Below are 19,270 nucleotides of genomic sequence, written 5' to 3'. Positions count from 1 at the left end.
GGGTCTGTCGTGGCTGGTCTTTTAACGTAAAACACGGACCCTTTAACCCCAATTAATAGGTAACCTGGTCACCCAGGCGGTTCGCGCTTATTCCTACCTTACTCTCTGCCTTTCTTCCTTGTTCTTAGATCTCAACTTGAGGCTGTTCGCAGCCAGGAGATGGGAGATGCCCGATGTTCTCTTTTCTCCTTCTAACATGGCTGTTTGTCGGGGCACTGGCAGTCGACGACGGCAAGACGTACTTTACCAACCCGCCGCCCCTGGTATCAGTCCAGGATGCCGTCAAGGACATGCCAGCTTATGAGTTGGGCAGCATCCAAAAGATCACTTGGATGACGACGTTGAATGTGTTCAACATTAGTATCTGGCAGCGGCTAGGGAATGACAGGAATCTTCGTGGTGGGAATATCTATGGTTTGTCCATTGCCCTTCTTCCTAGACCTCAACTGATTGAACGGTCAATCAACAGCAAGAACACCGCCCTTGAATACAGACCCAATCTCCTCTCTCTCCTGGGTGGTCCAGCCATACTCATTAGACCTCGACTCATCCACCGTCTTCTTCCTAGCCATCGAATCGACCCCGGATTCCTGGACGACTACCTTCTTCAACATCACTCCATCATCATCATCCTCCTCCTCACCTTCACCCTCCTCTTCGTCAACCGAGAATAACGACAACTCACCAACATCATCCTCATCCACATCCACCACCGCAGACTCCGGCCTAACATCAACCGGCAAGATCGCCCTCGGGCTTGGCGCCGGAATCGGCGCCCCCTTAATCACCCTCCTTGCCATACTAGCATACTTCCAATACCGAAGCATGAGGCGAGGATCCAACTCAGCACCAACCTCCCAGTACGACAAGGAAAACAACCACAGCTCGCACATGGGCTCAGGCGTACCCCCAGGCGCAATGTCATATCACTCCGTCTCACCGGCCGTTGAACAGCTTCCTCTCCCTGCACCTGCACCTGCACCTCCTGCTGTCTCGCAGTCACTACATGCACAATCACCGCAGCACCTCCAACCACCACAGCTAGTGCAGCAACACCTTCCAGCACAGCCCCAGCGGGAAAGAGAGAGAGATCTATCCCCGTCAGAACTCCCGGGACGACTGCCGCAACCCGTCCATTTCCCGCCGTGGGAGGTCCATTCGCAGTCTTCGAACCCGAGGTCTGGGTCAAGAGATACCACGCGGTCACCAAGGAATGCCTCTATCAGTGGCAGCGGGAGTTCGAGTTCGAATTCGAGTAGCAGTGGGAGTGGGGGTACGAGGGGGTCTCGACCTGGACCTGGATCCGGGCCAGTGAGGGCTTCGGGGTTGGGGATTCCGGAGTTACCGGGTGAGAATTTTATTTAAGTCTTCTATCGACATATATATACCTGTTCTGTTTTCTGGTAAAGGTGTAGATTTTGGGTTGTTGCTTGTATATGTACTCTAGTAGAGGGAGTGTGTGCCTGGTGGGTTAGTGCTGTCTAGTTGGTGTTATATGTGGTATACACGCTTTGTGTAGTATAACCAGGGACTGAACTTGGATAACGTGAATCGAGTTCCTATGTAGGGCCTACCATCTTGCTAGAGATCTGACATGTTCGAGAGTAAATTAACCTAAAGCTAACATAAAATATAGCTAAGCTAGTTCCTAAGGCAGCTTAATGTCTTCCTCGGCCAGGAGATTGTCGGTAACAAAGTCGAAACTTCTCCGTGAAAGAATTTGGAAGCCATTCGGGTTGTAGTGCTCGGCGATGGTCCGGATCAAGTCGTGAACAATATTTCGAACAAAGGCATAGTGCATATTCGGTGACACCAAACTTTGCAGCGCTGTCTCCAACTGCGATATATACTGAATATCGGTCGAGGCGCGTATGCGTGCGGCGTGCAGCATTTGCGGCACCCCAATTGCTCCCTCGACGGATAGTAAAGGCCGCTGGGCCAACTTGCCAAGCATTTGAAGAGCTGGAGCTGGCTGAAGCCCTTTGTTCCCCCAATTGTAGAGAGAGTTGTATACGACCCTTGTTCTTGCTCTCAGATGCATCATGTAATACAGACGATGGTGGTTTACTCTAGCCAAGTAGCCATATGTCCGTGGATCATCTGTTCTCAATTTCTGGATTCTGTCATCATAGAGGCTGAGGGGATCGCTAAGGCGAAGGATCAGGTCATGGTAAAGCGACTTGAACTGTAGATGCTCCGTCATCCTGAGGCATTGGATCAACAATTTTATAGTCACCCTCTCGCCAAATCTCCGAACTGTGCTCCTTGTGGAGTTCGTTTCTGAGGTATGCAACAAGCCACTCAAGGTCTGCCGAAAATCCGCGCGCAATTTGATAGAGATCATGGACCTTCCGTAGTGAGGTGAAGACCAGTATCTCGCCATAAACCGCCTTCAGCCAGTTGCGCACCTGCGCCACGTTTTGGTCGTTTGCATTGCAAGTGTCGTGTGATATCGCCAATTTGGCTGAAAAAAACGCGTACTGGCCTCGTTCGTCCCCAGTCTTTGCCTTTGGAACAAAATGCAGGATGTATCGCAACGGCCGGCTAAGACTCATGTTGAAGTTTGGCTGTAGGGAACCGAGACCGTCAATCCGAGGTCTTAGTCGTTCCAGGTGGACTGGGAAGGCATGGTTGGCGACAATACTGAGTGTATCTGGCGGCACCCCGTAGTGATAGGATCTGTAAGATTCCACGACCAAGTCTGCCATGATGGGAAGAGAATAATATTCTGTAAATAGGTAAAAGAGAGCAGAGATGTACGAATGAGATAAATGGTTGCAAGAGCACAGATTGAGGAGGAACTGAAGACTAAAGACATCTTTCGGTCGAGGAGGGAGGGAGAGCTCCTGCATGGTTGCTCCTGCTGTTCTGGGCGATGAAGCATAATCAAGTAGTTGCTAAAGGGATTCTAGGGTTGGTTCTAATTACCAAAGATGTTACAACTAAACTCCATGATATTCAATGATTTAGGTTCCCTTCAGCACACCCCCATTTACGGATCCGAACGCTCAGCATCAGCGACAGTCAATGGACCGTTTTTCACCATGATAGTCAGAACCTCGTAGAGAACATCAGCGGCAGCCATGGTGGTCAACTCGGCATTGGTATCATAAGCAGGAGCGACCTCAACGATATCGGCACCAATAAGGTTCAAGCCATCAAGACCACGGATGAGCGTACGAAGCTCACGGGTAGACCAGCCACCAGTCTCAGGAGTACCGGTAGCCGGGGCAAAGGCAGGGTCGATGGTGTCAATATCGATGGAGAGGTAGATAGGGTTATCGGTGCCGACACGCTCGCGGATCTTCTTGATGATACCGTCCGTGCCAATAGTGTCGATTTCGCGGGCCTCAACAATCTCAAATCCGACGTAGCCGTCATTCTCATAGTCGGAAGGACCGGAGAGGGTGGTGCGGATACCAGCGTGGATGTTGGTGTCGTTTCGTAGGAGGCCTTCCATGGCCGCGTGGTAGAAGTAGGTTCCGTGGTTGATGGCGGCGACTTCGCTGGGCGAGCCACCGAAGACCTTTGGTTTCCAGGTGTCACTGCTTACGTTAGATATAAAGTATGCTAAGATTGATTCAGGAACTCACAGATGGCTGTCAAAGTGGATGACAGTGACAGGGCCGTAGGCCTTGTTGATGCTGCGCAGCAGTGGCAGGGTAATGGTGTGATCACCTCCAAGAGTGATGATTCGGGGCAGGGTCTTGCCAGCTCGCGAGAGACCATGCTCGTGGGCATCTGTAAATGGCTTGCGCATCAACAGGCTGTTGTGGCCTTCTTCAATCTGCTTGATAGCCCAGGCATTGTCATACCTGGCGTACATTAGCTAGGTCGACAGAATAAGGAGGTCAAACTTACGAGGTAACGGGAATGTCACCACAGTCCAAGACCCTCAACTCATTGCTGAAGGGGTTCGCTTGGAGTGGCACATTGTAGCCACCACTGAAAGCCAATTTGCGTGAGCCTTGTGTGGCAGTGAGCACAGTTCAAGGAAACATACTAGAGATTGAGGCGGCGAGAACCTTGCCTGATACCACCCGGCCCGAATCTAGCACCAGGTCTGTAGGAAGTGCCCGTATCGAATGGAGCGCCAATGAAGGCAATATCGAACTTCTCATCCTCACTGGCAAGGCAAGGGTAGTAGGGAAGACGGCCGAAGGTGGAGATGCCCGAAAACACAGAGTCGGCCTGGCCAATCAGTATATGAAAGTCCATAAAGGCTGTATACGTACCTGAGTACCACCATCGCCAGGAAGAGTGTTATACCAGAGCCTCTGGAGCGGGCCAGTAAGAGGAGTCTGGTGGTTGCCGTGGGCAGAAGTCACTGCCGCAAGGGCAAGAAGGCTCACGGTTGAGACGAACATGATTTATAGTATAGAAATAAAGAGAGGGAAGAGAGGACCGTGGGAGTTAGCGAGAGACAAGTAGGAGGAGGGGTGCAGGAGTCTTAAGTATCCCTCCCCTTGTCCTTCAACACTATCCATCCATTCATCCTCACTCATCCTCCTGCCATGCGATGTGTTGCAACATTTGGTAATGGGCTTCAAGAGAGAGTATGATTTCATCCGATTACTATCAAAATCAGAATGAAACAAGCTTCCTCTCCTCCGACCTTCTCAATCGAGGCGATATTCTGAGATGCTGCACACTGTGGGGAGGAAGCCCTTCTCCGCACGATAAGGCCTTGACTGCAACGAATCGCTCATGTGTCTCCTGCCGACTTCCAAAAACGAGCAATAGATAGAGAGAGATGTTGAAGAATGTCGAAGTCCAAAAGAGGAAGGCCGGGGGAGATGGGCCAGCTGGAGGAGGAGATGCTGGGTCTTATCGCGCAAATGACATGATCGGATTGTGCTTATCTTTCTTTCATCCTCTTGAACATCATCTCACCACCTGCGCAATGACCACACTGGACCCTTGGAGATAGACTGGCTGTCATCTTCTTTGATTCTATCTACCGAGTCTCAGACCGGTCTAGCTGTCTCACATCGTTCCCTGCTCCAATCGCTCATGAACATCCATTCGCAGAAAGGCCTTCTCAACCTCCTTGTCCCAGTTGCTGAAAGCCACTATCACCCACTCCAACGCCCCCACCAAGTACAGCGCAATGCATTGTCCAACCCACAGTCCCTTGAGACCCCATCCGTGGAAGGCCAGCCAGATTCCAAGAGGCAAAGCACCGCAGTAGTAACTAACTAGGTTCACCAACGCCCCAATATGCTGCCGGCCCATTCCTCTGAGACTCCCGCCACAGCTTCCGTTCAACCCATCGGCGATCTGGAACAGAGCCACATAGGGTAATACCTCGGCCGTGAGACTCACCACCCGCTCGTCGGAGTTGAAGATTTTCGCAAAATCCTGGCGCGTCCCCATCAGCACGGCCAGAACGACCCCACCAAGAAACATGCTGAGCCAGGCCGCGGTATTGGCTGCTCTTGCAGCGCCTGCTGCATTCCTGGATCCGAGCAAATTGCCCACCCGCGCCGACGTGGCCACGCCTACCCCAAAGGGGATTGTATTCAAAACTTGATCGGCGGTCATGATGACGCTTTGGGCGGCCAGTGGGATGGTTCCTAGGCGGCCTGCGGCAAGGGCTACAATCTCAAACGCCCACCATTCAGTTCCGACATGGATGACCCCGAGAATTGCAAGGCGCGCAAAAGTGCGTAGGTTCTGGAACGCTTCTCGCGACCATCCACCCCAGCATTCGGACCCGGCTATGAAACGGGCATACAGCACCAACAGAGCGAAAGATAACCAGTATGATATGCCGAGTGCAAAGGGCGCCCCCAAAAGACCCATGTGGAAGTTGTAGCAGAAGAGGTAGGTGAGCAAGGCGTTGAAGGGGGAGGTGATCAACAGGACATACGTTCCCGGGCGCATGATACCTATGCCATCAGCATGGAACAACACATGAAAGGGTGGGACTTACCTTGCGCCTGCAGATACTTTTTCATGAGCTCGAAATATATGTATCCCAATCCACCAGGAATAAGACAAGTGAGAAACCGGGCACTATCCCTGGACAACTGCGGATCCTGCCCCAGAAGCAAAAACACCGGCTCAGCGCACGCCCAGAGAACAGCCACCGGGAGGTAAAACAGACCAAGCACAAAGAAGCCCCGCTGCAGTAAGACTCCCAGGTCATGTTTGTTCGCGCTTCCAGTAAAGGATGAAGAAGCCAGGGTATCGACTGCGGTTGTACCTCCCAGTGCAATCATCCAGGCGGTGATCATAGCGAACATGAGTGAGAAAGCACTGGTAGCCAAATGCTCGGGGGACATGCGGCCAACAATCAGGACGGAGATTGTCTGAAGACTGTTTTGGAGAGTGTAGGCCAGGATGACAGGGACTGAGCCTTTGAAAAGCCACCAGAGTTCGGAGAGGATGGCCTGTCTGCCGCCGTGCTCATCAACCCCATTGACATCCTGAGAGAGGTACTCCGGGGGGTCGTCGATGTCAGTCGGCTTGGGCAGGAGAGATGTATACTCCGTTGGGCTTTCAGCTGAGCCTCTACGGGCAGAAAGAGAGCCGGGCATCTTGCAGTGAGAAATAACAGGGGAGGATAGTAAATCAGAAGAGACGAGGAGAGAAAGAAGAAGGTATCAAGCAAAGGATATAGCTTTCCCTCTACGCATAAGGTACTCAAGGTTCATTTCATACATCGTCAACAAAGTTTCAATACATGCATCCATCCATACATCGTCTAGTCCGACACCCATCAACCCTATCTTCCCAATCGATTATATTCTTTATTATGTACTCCAAGTGGATCAGGACCCAGCCTTGTGCATGAGAAGGCCGTCAGTGCTCAAATTAGGCGACTGCTTATGATTGGATCGTTTGCTTCTCAATCTATTTACCGAATCGGGAATAGGCGATTCCGGACGGAAGTATGAGATGGTCGTCTCGAGTGGAACAGTTGCTGTCTTTCTTTCGACCGTCGTTGGCTGAGATTGTTATCATCTCATGAGCAATGGCAATAGCGACTATCAGTGCTGAGAGGAGGAGTTTCGCAGTGGAGACTTTGAGCAGGGCGAGGAGGAGGAGGGCAATAGTAGGGATCATGGTGACATTCGCTGGATGTATGTAGATTGGATCTATGAGTTGTAGTCTCTAGACTATATAGTTCCCCATGCACTATGAATTAGTCAAGGCATGAATAATGGCTGGTCTGATCTTATCGGCCTGCGCATTATATGCTTTCTTCTGATGAACAATAAACCAGCATTTGATGGACATGAAACCGGGGCCTTGCAGGATGCGATAAGAGATATCATCCTGCATCTTCATTCGACGCCTATTATCTCCCTATTTCATTCCATTTCAGGTTTCCCTTTTGGCTTCATCATACATCAACATGCCTCTATATATCATCTCCACTCGGGACGACGTTCTGTACATATACATATACATATTCATATACTACTATCTATATCCATGGAGAAAAAGCTTGACACGAAAATGGACTCTGACGTCCAAGAGAAGCATACTCCGATGGCGGTGGCAGCCATCGACGCCGTGGAGCACAATGGCATCCGCGTCCATCCCCAGCCAACAGCTGACCCTCTAGATCCCTTGAACTGGTCTCGACTGCAGAAGCATACTATCTTAGGCATTGTCATGTTCAAGTATAACTGCCCACCCGACCAGTTCCTGCAGTCGGTCCTGCCGTGTAACCATCTCTGACTCCTATAGATACTTCCTCTTCACCTATCTGACCACCACCACCGTCCCCTCCTTCCCTGAAATCCAAACAGAGTTCGCAATCACCTACGCCCAGGTGAACTGGACCGTCGCCATCCCTGCTTTAGGTCTCTCTCTCGGTCCGCTCTTTTGGTCCTCGTTGAGTGATATCTACGGCCGCCGAATTGTCTTTGTCGCCGGGACCCTCATTGCCCTTGTCTCTACCATCGGCGCTGCAGTCGCTGATAAGTATGGCGGGTATATGGCTGCGAGATTCTTCCAGGGATTTGGGGTCAGCCCTGCATCAAGTGTCGGAATGGCTGTCGGTGAGTTTGGCATCCCCTACGCCCAGCGAAGCCCTAACCCAAGCGGCTAGTGAATGACCTCTTCTTCGACTATGAGCGCGGGGAGAAACTGGGCTTGTGGGTGTTGGCTATTGACTCGGGCTTGCTCCTCGGGCCTACCTGTAGGTCTCTCCCCTCTATACAACATTGAGTCATCCTAATGTGGAGGATATAGTCGGCGGATTCCTCAACCTCGTCTCTCCTGCGTGGATCAACTGGTTCAACGCCATCCTCTTCGGAGCCCTCCTACTCCTCGAGCTATTCTTCATGCCCGAAACCCTCTACCCACGAACCCTCATGCTCACCCGAATGCCGAAGATCCCCTCATCGTCTTCATCTGATATCGAACAACCACAGTCCGAACCTAAGCACACTACCACTGGTGGCGAGAATTGCGAAGACAACATCCCGCGCACAAAAGCCCTCCCTTTCCTCAACGTCTCTCGCATCCCGGGTCTTAAAACCCCAACCCTATATGCAACGATCCTCCACTTTTTATCTATATTCACCCTCCCCGTAATCCCACTTACAGTCCTTGGTTACTCGTTCCTGTGGTACTGGTGGGTTCTCTCGGTTATCACCATGGTGCCCGCCGCATACCCTCAATATACACCCTTGATACAGGGCTTGCTGTTTCTGGGCTTGTTCATAGGGACGGTGGTTTCGGAGATTTGCTGCTCAGGCCGATTGAGCGACTTTATCGTCAAGAAGCTAGCGAAGAGAAACGGCGGGGTTAGGGTCGCAGAGATGCGTATTTGGTTGGCCTTTCCCGCAATCATTCTGACTGCTGGTACGTTCTTTTTCTTTTTCTTGTATGGAATTCAGCTAACAATAATGGCGTTGATGCAGTGGGCCTCATCGTCTTCGGCATAAGCATAGACAGATCCTACCACTGGATGGTCGGACAAGTTGCCTTCTTTCTGTGTATGTCTCTCCTACCTACCTTCCTCGATGCCTAGCAACTAATAAAAGAACACGACAGTCGCCGCAGGGATCCAAATCGGCAACACCGTCACAAGCAGCTACATAATCGACAGCTACCCGCTCCAGTCCACCTCCGTGATCATCTTCTATGCTGTCTTTCTGAATCTGAGTGCTTTTGTTAACCCTGTATGCATCCCTCCTACCTCCCTTGTCCTTCTCAGCTATCAGAATAGTGACTGACTCGTGGCTAGTTCTTTATAACCCCTTGGCAAGAATCGGCGGGTTGGACGTGGACGTTCACTACACAGGCGCTGATTGTCGTTGTTCCTGCAGGTCTGTTGTTTGCAGGCTTGCAGCGGTATGGGGCTGTTTTGAGGGCGAAGGCCCCGATGCCTGGGTGGGTAAATCCCGAGTTTGACTCTACCTGACAGTTTATATAAGACCTAGTTATACTACATAGAAAGATCAATGGGTTTTGAATGTGATTTCAAAGTGAATCAAAGAGTATGTGCAATTGCGCGAGAAATAAGCTAGTCTATGTGTATGTACAGCCAAGTAAGCATAGAATGAAATTGGAAACAGTAATCAAAAGCCAATCCGGGATATTATCCGCCTTCCAACGCCATTAACTCCTTCGTCTTTGCCGTGTCCTTTGCAAACTGGCAAGTTTGCTCTCTGATGCCGCTGCCAAATCATTGATTTGGATGTGGCTATGCCCATAATGAGCCTTCATAGTACTCGGGCACCGCGGCGCTTTGGTGATCTGTTGACCCGACGATCAACTGACTGTACTCGGCTCGCGAGTTTAAGTCATATAAGAATTACTCTAACTATTCTCATATGCGAGTTCATAGTTTGCCGTACATCTTAAGTCGATAAATGCATGTTGCGTTCGATCCCCAGTTCGAGTTCACCCGGAAAATGACCTTATCCACGCGGACCTGGTCTGAATCAATTCTCGCATTTACCGGGAATGTCTGGACGTGATTGCCATCATTGATATCGTACGTCCACTTTGCAATGCGGTAGTAATGCGGTCCGAGAAGTTCATCGTCTGCGAATGCACTGTCGGGTTCGCCTTTCCACGCCATTCGAAGTGCTTCCATGACAGGCCCACGTAGCTTCTTGCTATCGGGATCAAGAGGATCCTGTCCGGAGATATTGTCTGGGAAGTTCCTCAACAAAGAAGCGACAGACCGCCGATATGGACGCGCATCCTTGCCGACATACCGGTATCGTGCCCACAGCTCCATATGCTTGGGTGCGACTTCAGGGGTGAGTGTCGCGGATTTTGGCATGTGCTCGACGACCACGTCTTCGGGGATCATTCGCCGGCCCAAAAGGATACCTATCTGGGACATTCCTTTGCGTGGCGCGCTGCACCAGCACTCTCCAAAGTCTTCCCAAGGGGTCAATGCGGCAAGCGGTGGCTGCGTCTGGATATGCTTCCCCCGCGCAATCCACATATAAAACCTTTGGAACCAGGTCCGGGGAACCCCGAGTGAAGGGCTTGTTTTGTACGGATCGATAATAACACCATGACCGAGAGCCAGGAAATTTGTGCGCAGCGTCTCCTGACGGCCTTTCGATGGATAATGATATATGGTGGTTGGTGCGGGGACTTTGCTGAGCTCTGTCTTCACCGATTTTACATCTTTTGACAATGAGGAAACCTGCGAGCCCAAATTGCCCACCTGGTTGGAGAGCATGTCGAGACCAGTATTGTTGTATGACCCCGGGAAAGGAGTATTTGTGTTTGGGCTGTGGCTCAAGGTCCACCAAACCCACAATATAAAAGACCCTACGAGGGCGAGCCTGGCGAGCCACGTGTAATCCTTTTTGGATACGGGAGTCGGCTCCTCTGGGACATGTTTCTCGGGATGTTCTTCGTCTAACGGCTCGCTGAAGGAGCGGTCAGGTATGATCGTCCTTGCCGGAGCCTCATTGATAGATGTTGCGACTGAAGGAGAACGAGATGATTGATACTGAGGCTCGTCTTCTTCTTCGATAGTGGCCTGAGGGAAGGCAAGCCCTGAGAATCGCCGAGGGGGTGCCGTGATGTTTGTGCGTGTGCGTTGGAGGTCGTCATCATGAACATCTCTCTCGACATTGTACGAGATAACTGATTCATTATCCAAGCCCAGCCCGTTCGGAATTTCGAGAGGATTTTCTTGCCGGATTGGCGACGGCGACTTTTGCAACCCACGTGGGTAGAGTTGTTGCGCTGGAGCGCCTCGGCCAGGGCTCGAAACCGTGGAGAATGAGTGGCGTGTAGGGATTGACGGAATCGAACCGACCGATGAACGCCTAGAGACAACTGAATTGGATTTCTCACGGGGAACCGAAGCCTCTAGCGTTTGATGTAACTGGGTCTCGTCAGGTGTCGGCTCGCGCTGCGTCCTTCGTGGTGGCGAGGCGCTCTGGGACACTGACTTTCTGCGTCGTCGCGCCCCTATGTTCGGGGTGCCTTGTGCCGACTCACTATCTTCTCGATCTTTCGCTTCCTGGACGGCTTCTTCGATGGTGTCGGCCATCTCGTGCAGGTTCAGTTGCGCTTTTGGGCGCATCATGTGGGGAAGAATGGGGGTCGCAGAGGAGCCGTACCCAAATGAAGTCTTCGTAGGGATATTGGGCAAGATCGTGTTATCCATATTAGGAGTCAACCTTGCGGAACGGCGCGAAGGACTACCAGAATTGGAATCTGCCATCTTTTTTGCACGCTTCGCGTTAGCCTTCTTGGGTGGCATGTGTATGCGACCGCCTAGGATAAGTAGACAATCGGCGAATATCCACTAGATTGGTGATTAGCGCAGTTCTGGTTGGTAGCCCAAGGGACAGGATCACATACAGTAGTAGTAGTAGTAATAGTAGTAGTACAGCGAGTTATCACCTGCTCTCAAGGCGAATATGAACGGTTTGGCTAATGCAGTCAGGCACCAAGGTAGAGGAGAGTAGAGATTTGCCAGAAGAAGTGAGATGAGACGTGAATGGGAGATGCTCAAATAATTATGTTGCAAAGAAGAGGTGGTAGGCCAGCTACTTGAGGAACACCGAGTACTGGTGAATGGGACGGGGTTTGTTTGATGAAAGAACCGCAGCCCGGGACCAGACAAGGTAGCCGCCACCAGCTCGAGTCGCTTTGTCGTTCGCTCTGCTCGAAGCAGAAAAAAGCGGACAACAAACCCGGTGGTAGAAAACCCCAGTCAAGGTCGGGTCGAAAATCAGTCGAACTTGTCGCTGAAAGAATTGCTCAAGTTGTCCGTTCTCTTTGACAGACTGCGGAATGGAGACACGGTGCGCGGAAATTTGGACGCGCCGGATCGTGCACAAAAGCAATAAGCAACCGTTATGGGTGATGATATAGACAGTGTCGCATTGCGCAGCAAGCGAGACGCGTTGAAGTCGAATTCTGGTGGAATTGTTTGATGTCAAGCGTTGATGTTGTGCAGGGAGAAGCGATCAAGTGAGATAGAAAAGTATGGGGAAACACGTATACCCAATCAGGAAAAGCTTGGCTTCGCCGCCGAGGCCCATGGCCTAATTCTACGACAGAAGACTATAAGACAATGGACAACCCTCCCATTCTCTCGACCTTGATCGTCATCTGCATCTCGTTCAACAGACCCAGTCAACAGCTGTCAGCCTGAAGGCTCTGATGCTTTCAAGACAGGTGAGGTCAAAGAGAGAATTATTTTCGGCCCACAAAGAACCCCTCATCCAGCCCCCCCCCCAAGTAGGGTAGGTGCCCCAGATTAGCTGCCCTTTCAAGATTATCTTGATCCTCCCGCGTTCTAATTTTGGCGTCTTGAAATGCTCTCAGGGTCAGACGGACCCCTTGTTTCACTGACATTTTTGTTATTTTGCAAAAAAAGTACATTGTGGCGGGTTGAACGATGTACACAATCCGACCGTAAGACAGCCATCCCACACCCCCAACCCTTCTATCGTACTCCAAAAATAAATGTAATATACAGATGTTAATGCAAAGACAGCAGAATGTACATGGGATCGGTTGGTCGTCAGCCATTCACATACGCTTGACCTAACAAGTCCAAGCCGCGACGACACCATCCCGGCGGCCTTCAATGAGGAATCCGTCCTTAAGTCGGACGCGCTCAACTGTTGCAGGACCAGGTTCCGTTCCATCTGCACCTACACCAGCACCACAGTCCCAGTGGTGTCCATCTGCCTTGTCATACACCTTGACAACATTTTCTCCAGCAGCGGCCGCGATCCGCTTCGCGTCGAACATCATGCTTGTGATCGGCTTGTCATAGCCATAGGCATCGTAGATCGATCCCATTCGAAGGTCCCAGATCTAAATCGTGTTAGTCGGCCAGACGTCACAGGTCCAGAAGTAATACGTACCCTAACACTTCGATCCAAACTGCCCGTCACCAGGTGCACATCATCAAACTGGAGGCACGAGACAGGACCGGTATGCCCCACAAGGCTTCGGTGAACTTGCCCACTGCGCAGATCCCATAGACGGACCATGCCATCAGCGGTACCACATGCGAGAGCGGCATCAAAGCATTGAACAGCCCCTACAAAATCAGCAGAGGCATCCGGGAGCCGTCCTGACGGTCGCCATTGCGAGTCGCCTCCCAGCGAATCCGATTGTGCAGCTGCCCAGAGGACGTCTAAAGTCTGCACACAGCGGCCCTTCGCCAAATCCCATTGTCGAAGTGTCTTGTCGGCAGAACCAGATATCAATGTACTCCCCTTGAAGTGTAAGGCTGTCACCTCACCGACATGAGCGTCCAATGAGAATACAAAGCAATCTTCCAGACTGGTTGAGTGAGCCGAAGCCGCAGCGTCGTTATCCTCGTCTTCTTGCTCACGCTTGCTGACGCGGTTACTCTTGGAACCAGTCCGGGCGCGACTCAAGTCCCATAACTTGACTGAAGCATCCATAGAACCAGTCGCAACAATGTTATCCTCAATCTGGAGGCACCTGACAGAGGCATTGTGCCCTTCTAAGAACCCTGTACAGCGACCAATATTAAGGTCCCACACCCGTACAGTGTCGTCCAGGGCCGCTGTAACCATGGTTCCGAACGGATAGTCGAAATCGACCGCCGTGACAACATCTGTGTGCGCCTGCATTTCTTTAATCTCCGAACCGGGCGCGAAATGCTCATGCAAGACGGGCATGGACCGTTTTCCTGTCACTGATTAGCCCCGTCTCAGCCTGGATATGCAGTTTACATACGTATTGATCTGTGTCTCAGGCTTCTCGGTGAAGGTAACTTTTGATATATAGATTCTGACATGAACGATGCATCCATTGCCGGATCCTCGGACACGATAGAATCGTCGTTCACCTCGGATGGCCCTGGTGTAGCAGCCGCGGCCTGGCTCTGCGCTTCTTCTTCCTCCATGTCCTCTAATTTATTGTCGATCTCGGTGACTAGACTTGTCAGCCAAATCCAGTCAAACACCACTTCAGAAACCCACTCTCATGTTCTAGCTCTGCTTCCTCCATTTCCAATCCAGCCAGCCGATCCAAGACAATCTGGCGCATTCTATGGAAGTTTGCGATCTTGTTATCGATGTCGAGAATCTCAGAGCTGCACATATTTTTCCGAACGCCCATCAGCTCCATCCGCCGGTTCAACAGGTCCCGTTCTTTCCTTAGATCAGGTGTAGTAGACGGAAGAGCCGCTTGTGATTCACCCTCTTTATCCCGCAACAGCTTCTTCGACTTCGACCTCCCTCGGCGGTGTGTCTTTCTATATTCTTGATCATCTTGCGTGGCTTGAAATCCTTGGAAAAGGGAATAGCTGCTAGAATCTTCGGGGATGTTTTCAAGGAGGTCGTCGGATAGAGAGGAGATGGCGCGGGATTGGATTTCGGACGTTGACAGTCTTGAGCGAACGAGGTCGGTTGGCGTAGTCTGTGCCAGGGCGAATACTTTACGTTGCGTACCGGGTCGTCGAAGCTCGCGGTGGATATCTACCATGGCATTTTGATAGTGAGGGTTGGTGCTTGGGTCGCCGGAGGGTCCCATCAAATGCCCAGCAGTTGACGTGACCTTCCTCCCAAAGGCCTCAATATGTCGACTCTGTAGTATCGCGTCATCAATTAGTACTTGGGAGAAAGTGGCGGGTAGAGGGGAAGAGATACGGTAATGCCGGTTCCCAACAGTCCGTCTCGCTCGACAATGTCTGATAGACCGGAGGGAGAATCATCGCGGGGGTGCTTGTCCATGGCACCGACCAGAGAATTTTTCTAGCTCTAAAGCCCCATAAGGTTTGAGGGAGTCAAGTTGGCGGGGCGCAGGGTCGTTGTTGGAGCTGTTTGAGGTGCACGCGACGACGTAGGTTTACCGCGGCGTCGGCTTCCTCCAAGTGTGATTTTGCCGGCTCATACCGCAAACTACCTTTTGCTTCAGGCCCCTACCTCATTTTTGAACAACTAAAGGGTAGCAATAGATTCTTTTAAGCTGACCACAACCCGGAAATACATGCTGTTCTGACGCAGTCATTGTGCACGTGCTATCGAGAGGCAGTTTTGGTTATAGATCGACCTCCAGCAGCCTCTCCGAGAGAAGAGAAACATTCCGCTCCTTCTCAGATACTGTACCAAACACAGAGACTTTTGCTAGGTATGCTGCTGTTCGACCTTCCATCGATTCCTGAGAGATCTCAGCCCTTGGGTCAGCTCCTGCTTGTAACAGGCGTTTGATTGTTGATTCACTTGCACACGAGCAAGCCGCTTGATGCAGTGCTGTCCAGTTGCTTTTGTTGCCTGCATTGACATTCGCTCCAGCTTCCAGTAACCTTGCGACCACGGAGTCGCACCTCGCTCTCGTAGCCAGGGCTAGCGGAGTGTTGCCGTGCCTGTCCCGGCAGTCTACTATTGCGCCTCTTTCAAGCAAAAGCCCTACTGTCTCTAGACGCCCGAACTCAGAAGCCCATGCCAGCGCCGTACAGCTGAGCTTGTCCTTTGCTTCTATCTGCGCGCCTTGATTGAGAAATAGCTCTGCAATTTCAACCCTGCCGTCTACCGCAGCCAGGATCAAGGGTGTTTGGCGATCAACGTCACGGGTGTCGAGCTCAGCACCCGCTGCAAGTAGTAAACTGGCGATCTCAATCTCTCCATACATGGCTGTATATGCCAGGGCTGTTCGACCAACGTCGCATCTCATCTCTATATTCAGACATCGGTCCACGAACAACAGTAGTTTCTTTGCGATGGCCAATCTGCCATGCCGTACAACCGCCATTAACGGAGTCTCCCCGTACTTATTCCTGACTTCTTTGAAAGGTCCTGCATTCAATGAGTGGGTAGCTGTGCCCTCTCTGCCATGCCTGATACCCCAGAATAATGCTGAGCGGTTGTAGTGCGTTGAGTTAAGACGGTACAAGTGTGCATTGAAAGTGTCGTAAAGGTGGTGGCAGGTCCTGACGAGAGCGTTTATATCCCTCTGCAATTCTTGCTGTTCCACAATAAGCTGCAACAGCTCGATTGACAAGACTAGGAAACCAAGCATACTCGTTAGTAGGATGAGTGTCTGCCGTTGTGAAGTTGGGGCCGAGCTCTCTCGCTTTCTGCACCTTGGTGGGAAAGCAACCAATCAAGGTACTAACAAAAGTAAAATCAACAGCCAGTCGTATACGGCCTAGCCTTGTCTATTGTGATAGAAGTTGCCGAGCAAATCACCGGTCGTGGCTTTGGTAATCTTCCTCTTCTATAGTCAAGCAAAGCAAGCCAAACAAAATGCTCCGAGGCGGGCAACATTGCTACCTAAGTCAATGAATAGCCCTACCTCCATGTCCATATCCAGAGTTCAAAGGGGGTGGGTTCGGCCAGTCCGAAGACCAATCCGAAGACTACAAGCAGCAAGGTTAGAAGTCAGATATCTCACTTTGGAGCAGACCAACGCGAATCAATTGTCGTTCAGGCTCACAACCTCCCGTCAAACAAATTGAGAAGACTGTGCATCAAGGTCCATCTCCTCAACCAAACCTGGAGTTCACTTGTCCTGTTGTCGCCTCGTCTATCTCGCCTCCGGCGTAATCCTGCGGGTCATGTCGATTCAGCGTCGTCCAAAAGAGCTTGCCCTCGTGGATCAGAAGCAATCAATGCACTTGACTTGTTCGCCTCTAATGCCCCCGTCACGCTAGACATCACCTCCCCCACAGAATCCGGCGCCGAATCGCTATCTTTTCAAACGTGGTGAGTCTAGATGGGACTCCGTGTTACGTGTGTACCCGACTTTCGTGATATTCCGAACAGGTTTTCGACTTCCATGAGTCTTGCTACCAATCCAGAGAGCTCCAGTGGAACCAAGCACGGGCAAAGGCATACTGTAATTCAAGTTTACGTATAAATTAAGTCTCACAGATTGAATGAGACCTACGATCGAAAGCTTCTACAGGCATTCTATCTAACAATGAGCTGCTCGTGCTACTATGAGAAACTCCCATCAGCGCGTACCTTCCTCAATCTTCCACGCCTAGACCAGGAAGGAGATGATCAAGCCATATGTCATTCCTACTTCAGTTAGGTAACTGCGTGTGCAAACCTTAAAGTAGGAGAGTGCGACTCAACGCCAGCTCGGAACTCGCTTGAGGAGGGGTCGAGAACTATACCTGAGGTCGCTTCTTGGAGAAGTGAGCTATACCTTAGGTATACTGTAAGCCTGACTGCACACATTGACCATAGTCACCGTAAGACAAAGTAGACTATTATTCTGCCTTTGGAACACTAGCATACTCTTTTTCTTTCTGACTGGACGACTTTCGATTACCATGACGTTTAAATAAACGTCATGATCAAATCACCTGCCCCCCTCCCGAGGTCTTCTTTCGCGATATATATACCGCAATCCTGGTCAAATTCATCACCACCAACAACTCTAACAAACCTACTCGGGATATTCTCAACTCACAATACTCTGTTGAAACTTCCATATATACCTCGAAACACCACGAAAATGCCCAAAGGCCCTATCTCATCCCCACCCCTCCAACCCAAGAAAGTCCACGGGGTCGTCGACGACGACGCACCGCTCGATGACTACGAGCACGCTGTCTATGAAAGAGAGCAGCAGGACATCCATCAGCTAGCCGATGAGCCGAATGTTGCTGCTGCAAGGAGGGCGAATAAACCCCCTGTGGCGAACTCGAACGATACCTCACATACTTCTGCGACAGGGTCGAAGAATCGGTCAAAGAGTGGGCATTAGATTTACTATCTGGAGTATATAGGGAGATGTAAAAGAATGCTACGGATTATGAGTCGTATGCTACTATAGAGGGCTGAAACTGTATAATAGCAGTGATGTTGACTTGGATATCGATATCTGAATAATATTTGGGTGGCCCCGGTAGGTGTGAAGGGGCCTTGAGAAACAGTCAATGAAAACAAATACTCTATAAAAGTATAACAACTCCTTTAACATATGCACCGCGCCCAGGATATCAATATTTGTAAATAGAAGCATGGAGATCAACTCTAGAAGAGAAACGGGGCGGGCGAAGTAGAACGTATTCGAGAGAATTTAGCGCCCCTCTGCTTCGGCAATAAGGTCGTCAAGATCAAAATCATCATCTGCATCTCTAGTAATCGTCCGTTGTGGCTTGGGCTGTTTCGACTTGATCAGGTCGCTGGCGTTGACAAGATTTCGGTAGAAGTCGATGACTTTCGGATGAACCATCACCTTGCGTGGGTCGAATCGCATCACCTGAAGACCGGCTTTGGATGTGGCTCGACTGAGAGCAACGTATGCTTGACCCTTTTCGAAGACCTTGCCGAGATCCACCTTCACTCTTTGCAAGGTCTGTCCTTGGGCCTTGTGGATCGATAGAGCCCATGCGAGGATTAAGGGCACCTGTTGACGCTGGGCCTGGACCTCGCCGTTTGGTAATTCAATCTTCCAAGTTTCTGGCTGACAGAGGAGGTGTCTCTCTGTCCCGTCTGGCTGAATAAAGCAAACCAAAGGCCATTTTCTAGTGACCACAACGCCTCCCTCCTTGTGGGCCATGCCTTTCAGCTTCTTGCGGGCACGCGCCGCTCTATCCTCATCGCCTTCGTCGAACTTACCGCCGGTAAAGTCGTTCTCATTCTCAATGTAGAAATCAAATGTAGCTTCGTCCATGAACGCAACGACACGGCCAATAGATCCGTTCACGAGCGACTCCTCCATATTCTTGATGAGCATGACTTGCGAGCCCTTCTTCAGGTGAATCGTAGGAGGAGCCATGCAGTTGGCAAGAAGCTTCTCACGAAACTTAGGGTCTTGGATTGTTCCTGAATCGACCGCGTTGAATGTCATCGTCTCACCGGATAGTCTTCTCATCCGG

General features: G+C 51.0%; 9 protein-coding genes across 9 annotated transcripts; 3 read left to right on the top strand and 6 right to left on the bottom strand.

Annotated features, from left to right (window-relative positions):
* Nucleotides 1-135: 135 nt before the first annotated feature.
* On the top strand, nt 136-939 carry BJY04DRAFT_1037 (uncharacterized protein). Its single transcript, XM_073707969.1, has one exon. The coding sequence runs from the start codon at nt 174-176 to the stop codon at nt 672-674; it is 501 nt and encodes a 166-aa protein (XP_073577129.1). The 5' UTR covers nt 136-173; the 3' UTR covers nt 675-939.
* Nucleotides 940-2,165: 1,226 nt separating this feature from the next.
* Nucleotides 2,166-2,708, bottom strand: BJY04DRAFT_212355 (uncharacterized protein; the record flags this gene model as incomplete). Its single annotated transcript, XM_073714564.1, has 1 exon — nt 2,166-2,708. The coding sequence occupies one exon, from the start codon at nt 2,706-2,708 to the stop codon at nt 2,166-2,168; it is 543 nt and encodes a 180-aa protein (XP_073577128.1).
* Nucleotides 2,709-2,757: 49 nt separating this feature from the next.
* Nucleotides 2,758-4,860, bottom strand: BJY04DRAFT_175601 (agmatinase). The gene is made up of 5 exons (XM_073709357.1): nt 4,236-4,860; nt 4,004-4,191; nt 3,862-3,945; nt 3,594-3,815; nt 2,758-3,545 (listed from the first exon to the last, which is right to left on the bottom strand). The coding sequence occupies exons 1-5, from the start codon at nt 4,365-4,367 to the stop codon at nt 2,993-2,995; spliced, it is 1,179 nt and encodes a 392-aa protein (XP_073577127.1). The 5' UTR covers nt 4,368-4,860; the 3' UTR covers nt 2,758-2,992.
* A 47-nt stretch (nt 4,861-4,907) lies between these two features.
* On the bottom strand, nt 4,908-6,131 carry BJY04DRAFT_175600 (mate-domain-containing protein). The gene has a single exon (XM_073709356.1). It carries the CDS (start codon nt 5,884-5,886, stop codon nt 4,987-4,989), a length of 900 nt encoding a protein of 299 aa, XP_073577126.1. The 5' UTR covers nt 5,887-6,131; the 3' UTR covers nt 4,908-4,986.
* Nucleotides 6,132-6,846: 715 nt separating this feature from the next.
* Nucleotides 6,847-7,078, bottom strand: BJY04DRAFT_175599 (uncharacterized protein). Its single transcript, XM_073709355.1, has one exon. The coding sequence runs from the start codon at nt 7,069-7,071 to the stop codon at nt 6,859-6,861; it is 213 nt and encodes a 70-aa protein (XP_073577125.1). The 5' UTR covers nt 7,072-7,078; the 3' UTR covers nt 6,847-6,858.
* Nucleotides 7,079-7,467: 389 nt separating this feature from the next.
* BJY04DRAFT_212352 (putative MFS transporter) lies at nt 7,468-9,385 on the top strand (the record flags this gene model as incomplete). The annotated part of the gene is made up of 7 exons (XM_073714563.1): nt 7,468-7,655; nt 7,702-8,015; nt 8,066-8,155; nt 8,209-8,823; nt 8,883-8,957; nt 9,016-9,143; nt 9,209-9,385. 7 exons carry the CDS (start codon nt 7,468-7,470, stop codon nt 9,383-9,385), a joined length of 1,587 nt encoding a protein of 528 aa, XP_073577124.1.
* An 89-nt stretch (nt 9,386-9,474) lies between these two features.
* Nucleotides 9,475-11,757, bottom strand: BJY04DRAFT_175597 (uncharacterized protein). Its single transcript, XM_073709354.1, has one exon. It carries the CDS (start codon nt 11,702-11,704, stop codon nt 9,806-9,808), a length of 1,899 nt encoding a protein of 632 aa, XP_073577123.1. The 5' UTR covers nt 11,705-11,757; the 3' UTR covers nt 9,475-9,805.
* A 1,138-nt stretch (nt 11,758-12,895) lies between these two features.
* Nucleotides 12,896-15,288, bottom strand: mdv1 (WD repeat-containing protein). The gene is made up of 5 exons (XM_073709353.1): nt 15,087-15,288; nt 14,418-15,024; nt 14,173-14,370; nt 13,326-14,125; nt 12,896-13,275 (listed from the first exon to the last, which is right to left on the bottom strand). Exons 1-5 carry the CDS (start codon nt 15,168-15,170, stop codon nt 13,000-13,002), a joined length of 1,965 nt encoding a protein of 654 aa, XP_073577122.1. The 5' UTR covers nt 15,171-15,288; the 3' UTR covers nt 12,896-12,999.
* A 2,539-nt stretch (nt 15,289-17,827) lies between these two features.
* Nucleotides 17,828-18,256, top strand: BJY04DRAFT_175593 (uncharacterized protein). The gene has a single exon (XM_073709352.1). It carries the CDS (start codon nt 17,902-17,904, stop codon nt 18,151-18,153), a length of 252 nt encoding a protein of 83 aa, XP_073577121.1. The 5' UTR covers nt 17,828-17,901; the 3' UTR covers nt 18,154-18,256.
* Nucleotides 18,257-19,270: the final 1,014 nt, after the last annotated feature.

This window comes from Aspergillus karnatakaensis, assembly GCF_047715665.1.
Source record: "Aspergillus karnatakaensis strain CBS 102800 unplaced genomic scaffold BJY04scaffold_1, whole genome shotgun sequence".
NCBI classification, from domain to species: domain Eukaryota; kingdom Fungi; phylum Ascomycota; class Eurotiomycetes; order Eurotiales; family Aspergillaceae; genus Aspergillus; species Aspergillus karnatakaensis.
The sequence above is the reverse complement of the archived record's forward strand: the minus strand, read 5'-3'. Positions and strand labels throughout refer to the sequence as shown.

Excerpts from the sequence above, each read along its gene's own strand:
- BJY04DRAFT_1037 (XM_073707969.1), top strand. The coding sequence starts at position 174 with ATGTTCTCTTTTCTCCTTCTAACATGGCTGTTTGTCGGGGCACTGGCA.
- BJY04DRAFT_175601 (XM_073709357.1), bottom strand. The coding sequence starts at position 4,367 with ATGTTCGTCTCAACCGTGAGCCTTCTTGCCCTTGCGGCAGTGACTTCT. Across the intron at positions 3,816-3,861 it reads GGTGACATTCCCGTTACCTC|GTATGACAATGCCTGGGCTA; the intron begins GTAAGTTTGACC and ends AATGTACGCCAG. Across the intron at positions 3,546-3,593 it reads ATCCACTTTGACAGCCATCT|TGACACCTGGAAACCAAAGG; the intron begins GTGAGTTCCTGA and ends TAACGTAAGCAG.
- BJY04DRAFT_175600 (XM_073709356.1), bottom strand. The coding sequence starts at position 5,886 with ATGCGCCCGGGAACGTATGTCCTGTTGATCACCTCCCCCTTCAACGCC.
- BJY04DRAFT_175599 (XM_073709355.1), bottom strand. The coding sequence starts at position 7,071 with ATGATCCCTACTATTGCCCTCCTCCTCCTCGCCCTGCTCAAAGTCTCC.
- BJY04DRAFT_175597 (XM_073709354.1), bottom strand. The coding sequence starts at position 11,704 with ATGCCACCCAAGAAGGCTAACGCGAAGCGTGCAAAAAAGATGGCAGAT.
- mdv1 (XM_073709353.1), bottom strand. The coding sequence starts at position 15,170 with ATGGACAAGCACCCCCGCGATGATTCTCCCTCCGGTCTATCAGACATT. Across the intron at positions 14,126-14,172 it reads CCTGAGACACAGATCAATAC|GAAAACGGTCCATGCCCGTC; the intron begins GTATGTAAACTG and ends AATCAGTGACAG. Across the intron at positions 13,276-13,325 it reads GTTTGGATCGAAGTGTTAGG|ATCTGGGACCTTCGAATGGG; the intron begins GTACGTATTACT and ends AACACGATTTAG.
- BJY04DRAFT_175593 (XM_073709352.1), top strand. The coding sequence starts at position 17,902 with ATGCCCAAAGGCCCTATCTCATCCCCACCCCTCCAACCCAAGAAAGTC.